At 41.3% G+C, this 6,274-nt stretch overlaps 1 protein-coding gene across 2 annotated transcripts; it reads left to right on the plus strand.

Moving 5' to 3' along the window:
- Nucleotides 1-311: 311 nt before the first annotated feature.
- On the plus strand, nucleotides 312-3,813 carry LOC137290658 (nuclear factor interleukin-3-regulated protein-like). Of its 2 annotated transcripts, none has more exons than XM_067821737.1 (2): nucleotides 312-533; nucleotides 2,846-3,813. In XM_067821737.1, the coding sequence occupies exon 2, from the start codon at nucleotides 2,902-2,904 to the stop codon at nucleotides 3,733-3,735; it is 834 nt and encodes a 277-aa protein (XP_067677838.1). In that variant the 5' UTR covers nucleotides 312-533; nucleotides 2,846-2,901; the 3' UTR covers nucleotides 3,736-3,813. The 2 variants fall into 2 exon arrangements, with proteins under 2 accessions (XP_067677838.1, XP_067677837.1); XM_067821736.1 differs by having other exon boundaries at nucleotides 318-537.
- The last annotated feature ends 2,461 nt before the right edge of the window (nucleotides 3,814-6,274 follow it).

Genomic DNA, 6,274 nt, shown 5'->3' on the forward strand with positions numbered 1-6,274 from the left:
CACACACACACTCGATGACAGTGTGTTTTATCAAAATACTCATGTAGCCTTTAAAAACACATCGATATGCATATTTTTCTTCACCTTATTCGCATCGTAACACGTTTTTCAACACTGATGTTGTTTACGTTTTAGCGAGCGCATAAACGGCGGTGCATTTCTGACGCAAACACACCCTGAACATGCAAACAAAACACTGCTTAATTCGCCATCGTTCCAGTAGAAACGATTCCTGAAGGTATGAGCTCAGTTATGTTACGAAACATTAATCCAGTCAGATTCCACATTACGAAACGTTATGCAACTTCAACATTGTCACGAGACGCACCTTATGCAATAGGTCATACAGTGCGAACACCGAATCCCATAGCGTAGATCCTACACCAGTCGTCTCCCTTTTGATGATACTTACAACGGGATGTGAATGTGAATATCGACGTGCGGTCGTCAAGCCTAACCCGCCTCTGCCTGTTTCTCGTAAACATTCACGGCGTGAGCACGTTACATGGAAAGCCAGCAGCAACATTCTCTGTGTAGGTATGTAATACCCTTATGCTATGAGTGAATATCATTTTGATAACATCATTTGGAACCAGAATATATATATCTTTAGCGCGTTTGTGTACAATAGAAAAAATAACAGGTACAGCCTTCACGTCATCGTGTACAATAGAATATAACAGGAGTATCCTCAAATGAAACAGGATTTTCGTTTTCTGGTAGCCTTGTGAATTGTGTTATTGTCAAGCAGCATGTGTTCTATCTATCTATCTGTCTGTCTGTCTGTCTGTCTGTCTGTCTAGCTATTTAACTATCTAGCTATCCCGCTTCCTAAATGAGTCAGCGTGTCCTTTATTCGCTTGCCTTAAGGTTTCTACAGAAATATGACAATTTCTAAGCGTGTTATAAAATACTCAGCCTGTTTTAATGAAAAAAATACTAGACTACAAAGACATTGGGGGGAAGTGGGGGGGGGGGGGGGGGGTGTCCAATAAACATTTTGTGAGGGTCTATATTCTTAGTACAGTGTAAAAGCCCTGCCCCCAATGAAATGATATGAATTAGATCGAATAACAATTGCCATGGCATTTCGAATGATTAAGGGTGAATTCATCTGGGTGGACTCTGGGGATCGCGAGTTTGGTGAAGAAGACGATTATATAATCCCCGAAGTTTAAGTTACACATGAAGTAAAATGGTATCACTTCTAAAAGAACTTTCAACCATTAATGAGTCATCAAGTCTCTTAATCACAGGCTAGGATTAGATTAGCACAGGTGTGGAATATGAGTTAAACATTTTATTGAATTGATGCTGCCTATAAAACTAAGGCTACCATTGTAGATGTGCATGGCCCAGTTCTTAATAAAAGAGTTTCACTGGTAATGTGACGTAGAATCGTTGATTTGTCTCAGTCATTACCTTAAAACGGTTGACGTAAAATCAACATAACTGTCATTCACGCCACACATGCGCTGCACACTTCAAGATCTACATGGCACAAGCAGGTACAAAGGTACCCGGATTTTAATGTTACACAATCATTGAGAGGTGTTTTTGAAAGTCGTCTTTGACACCGAGTGGATATCCTGCTTTCCGATATCTGTATATATAACATAATTTCAAGATGCGTACAAGGTTATTCGTCTGGTAAGCAGAGAGAAAATGTAATAGAGCGACACACCCAATCGAATTATTGTAACGATAATATGGGCAGTTGAATAGTTCATGTATTGACTGGTTATGCTGCGCTGCGCCCAACCACTGAATGATAATGATGTTTATCATCGCCAGCGTAGTGTAGAAAGTATAACATATATTTGTTATCTTAAAGGTTCCGATCGTTCGGACGCGATATTTTTGGACTTCACAAATCGTCTCTCGTTTGGGAATGCTTAATATTAAGGTTTTAACTTGTGTTGAGAAAATGTATTTTTGTATCACATTCCATACCCTACTATATTGTATTTTTAAAAATGATTCAAGTTCGCTTTAACTTAAAACTATACTCACTCACTCAGCATCACCACTGGGATCATCATCACCACTGTTGTCATCATCATCATCATGAACATCGTCACCACTATCATCAACGCCGTCACTATCATTATCACTACTTCATAACATACTTGTAATCATTATCACAATCACAGTCAAAACTAGCTTTACCATCAACGCTATCATCTTCAATATTACATCACCATTCAAACTCTGTACACGCCAACTGTTATGGACATAGAAAAGCCCGTGACACAACCATCCACATACCTATTGAATTACAACCCCAGCGCGTTGTTGACGCACTATCTATATGGAAACGTATAAAGCTCGTCGACAGCCAGTAATCTTATACGTGACTTAACATGACTATATTTTGAGAAGAGAGAGTTAGTATTCCCTGTGTCGAATATGTATTATGTCACCATGGAGCTACGTTCTCCAGCTCGTTATGATTGGGAAACAAGTAATGTGGCAGCTTGTGGGCTGAGATTGTTGTTGCACGGGCAAAACTGAACTTTCTTCTAAAGCAATAGCAAAATGCAAACATCACATCGATCACCATAAACATTGACGCCAACAGAGCGAGACCACCGCCAGCACACAAATAAACATCAAACAGTTTGTTATGTCTGTCTGTTGTGACATGTCTGGTATTATGAATTTAATTCTAATTCAGGACAGCTTCCGCCAACTGTAATTACCTCAGTTTTGTTGTTTCCATAGTAACGAGTATGATGTGAGTTGTATGAAAGAGGGACACATGTACAGCCGATGTCAGTCTGCAGTGAGGTTGAAATAGTGTTGTACTCCAGCTTCATAGGACTGATCATCTTTCTTTTTACAGAGACGCATCTTCCGAAGGAGCTTCTGTTGAAAAAAGCTTATAACTCTTTGAACACGATGGATGTACACGTCAAGCAGGAGATAAAGGATCCTGAGTTTGAATCCGAATACAGTCAACAAAATCCAGACTGGAAGGTATATGGGTCGTGGATACAGAAACAATCCCATAAAGAGGACCTCACAAATGAAGAGATGAAGTCATGTGAACTCGTGATCCCGATGGGGAATGAAACATCTCACATCAGTAATTCATTCTTATATGGAAGTTCCATCATGCGAGCACAACGTGAGTTTGTGCCCATTGACAAAAAGGACTCCGCCTACTGGTCCAAAAGGCTGAAGAACAACGAGTCAGCTCGACGGTCAAGACTGAAGAAGAGAGCCATAGAGAGAACAATGGAGGCAAGGTTCAAGGAGCTGCAGCTTGAAAATATTGAGCTGAAACATGAGCTGGCAGCTCTTAAACGCCATTTTGGACAAAACGTAAAACGGACAGAAATCCCTAGTGACGTGTTTTCAGAGCCTCGTTTTGGCATGGCCGTTAGACGGGGAAGTTCTTCCGATTTATCGGAGACGTCGAGCGTGACCTCGGAAGGAGATGTGTACCCTGGTTCGTATGAACCGGATGTCGTTGTGGCGTCCCCGCTGAAGGTTCTGACGTCGGCGAAGCCAGTGACATTACCCCATCAACCAGGGTTCAACATGGCGCACGTCCCATTCAGATATTCATTCATGAACTGTCCAGTGATCACGAAAGACCGTTCTGAGTACCTACCCTCCATGACCATCGACCCGGATGCAGAACCTCTTACAAAGGTTCCCCATAAATTCCGATTGAAAAATGACTTTCATTCAGCATTTTATGTTCATCCTGACGAGAAAAACCAATAACAATTGTATATTTCAGGTCTAATATTTCAACTCTCTCTGGGTGTAACTTACATTAATAAACTATATATCTGGAGTTAATATTCTATCGTTCCTTGTTGGTGTTCGACCCGTATTTGCATCGATTAGCAGGCGAACGAGGGTTTTTTAGTTTTATTTATTTATTAATTTGTACATTTCTATAACGGTTTTTGTACACCAGTATGGAGTTTGTGCACCAGTATATATACTCATGGAAACGAATAAGAGACAACATGAAATTAAAACTACCTTTGCTCATTTCCAGGTTTCCTCGCAAGGTGGTAATTATAAGTTTGGACGCACCAGTACGTGTCAGTCAGTATCATTTAGTTCTGAACATTAACTCTCGCTTGGTAATCCACAAAACAGCAACACTACCTTAAATGTTTTGCGCAGTTTATTATACACGCACATGCCGAGAGCAAAATGGGACCAATATTACATCATGTCCTTTCGATATAAAAGTACTGCAGAGCAGATCGGTATATATCACTCAAGAAACGTTCCGACCAGCATGTTTCATATCCACGTTCTCTGTCAGTTTAACTTTAAAAAAAAGAATTTTGTTACTGTATGTCAATGTTGTATACCCCATAGTTTATAACAAAGGAATAATTGAACCATATAAAGATTTCAAGTGCGGAACGTGTACGCTATGTTCTCTCCCATCTGTTGATCTGTACACGTACTAGTTTCTGATCGATTGGTTATATACCCACACAAAGCGTTGCCAGGAATCTAATCGCATTACTTGACGCCTGAAGCATATATGTACTTATTACTGGCTATACGTTTATCATTACATAAGCCCCATAGGAAAAACCGCTGTGTATTATCTGTTACACACAGTAGCAGACTAATATGGTATTTACGTAACCACATGTTTGCTGTTAAACATACAACTGCTGTTATTGCGTTCAATTCTGTCGCTAAAATCTAACGGGTTCGGGTGCTCAGGCTCGCTGACCTGTTCGACACATGACATCGTATAGCAGTTGCATAGATCTGTGCTCATGATATTGATTACTAGATTGCATGGTCCAGACTTAATTATCTACAGACCGCCACTGTCCCTTTCTCTGACACGACCTGCTTGTTCTGTGTTTCATTCTGAATATGCGCTGCGTTCGAACCCGAAATTACTCATTCTGCGTGTTAAACACCATGGCCGGATACCAAACGATGCAAATATTCCTCTGGTGAACCGAGGGTGACTATGCCCTGACAATGACATTGGCAGGCATCCAGGCATAGCGTGCACGTCTAGATCTGTCTTTAAACATCAGCCAGTGGTGACCCGTAAAGATCCGGGGTAGAATCCGTCCTCAGCAACCCATGTTTGCCACATAGGCGAATATGCTTGTCGTAAGAGGCGATTAACGAGGTCGGGTGGTCATTCTCACTCACTTGGATGACACACGTCATCGGTTCTCAGTTGCACAGATCGATTCTCATTCTGTTGATCACTGGATTGTCTGGTCCAGACTCGATTATTTACAGACCGTTGCCATATACCTGGAATATTGTAAGTGCGGTGCGCTGACATTGATAACCACACATCAACCTATCAGATCATGTAGTTAGTGGATCAATGACTAGGCTTATGCGCCTGATAATCAGCACAATTACAAAAATAGATCCTCATGATTTCCCTCACTTGGTTATTTGTCCAAATATTGATTATTTACAGTCCGTCGTCATACAAACTGGAATAGCGCTGAATGCAAGAACGAAACAGATATAAGAATGCCTGATGTCGTTGTTGTTATACATTGGCATCATTTTACTCAAGATTGTTTGGAAGTGGATAGCAAAGTTCCCGCTATATGACGGCGGTATGCAAATAAAAGAGACAGGGCCAGACCACCCAGGGATCAACATCATGAGTACCAATCTACCAAGTTGAGCAACTTTTGTTTTATGCTGCGTTTGGCAATATTCCACAAGAAATAGACTCGACGCATCGTACCCATCATACTCCAGTGATCAACAGCATGAACATCGATCTTCGCAGCTGGGATACGACAACATGTGTCAACCGAGTCAGTGAGCCTGACCAATTGATCCCGTCTGTCGCCTCTTATTGGTCTCTGTCAACACGTAACCACGTAACGCCTGCTTAGGGTCATCGACGGTTCATGTCCCGCGTATTGAATACTCGTGTAAACAAACTAACAGATTGATCAGTGTGTTGTTGTACAAAACAGCCTTAGCGCTAAGACTACCTTAAAGTCTTGAGCCTCTGTTATGGTATGAGAGTTACGGTCGCCTTAGCGCTAAGATCGTTTTGAACAACGGCCCCCTGATGGTAGTGAATGATTTGTCTGCTGATGTGTCTTTGTGCCTCGCTCTTTCCCATCCAAATGCTCGGCATAATTATATAATTATATATTCACTCACAATGACGTATTTTTGACGGATGTCAGTCAGGTTTCAAAAGGAGCAAAAATCATGAACCCGGAAACCACAACGCACTGAGTTACCTACCCATCGTGTCTTTGCAATGACCTCCCCCCTGGTA

This window comes from Haliotis asinina, chromosome 7 (assembly GCF_037392515.1).
Source record: "Haliotis asinina isolate JCU_RB_2024 chromosome 7, JCU_Hal_asi_v2, whole genome shotgun sequence".
In the NCBI taxonomy this organism is placed as follows: domain Eukaryota; kingdom Metazoa; phylum Mollusca; class Gastropoda; order Lepetellida; family Haliotidae; genus Haliotis; species Haliotis asinina.

Coding starts and splice junctions, on each gene's coding strand:
- LOC137290658 (XM_067821736.1), top strand. CDS start 402: ATGATACTTACAACGGGATGTGAATGTGAATATCGACGTGCGGTCGTC. Junction 538..2,845: donor CAGCAACATTCTCTGTGTAG/GTATGTAATACC, acceptor TTCTTTTTACAG/AGACGCATCTTCCGAAGGAG.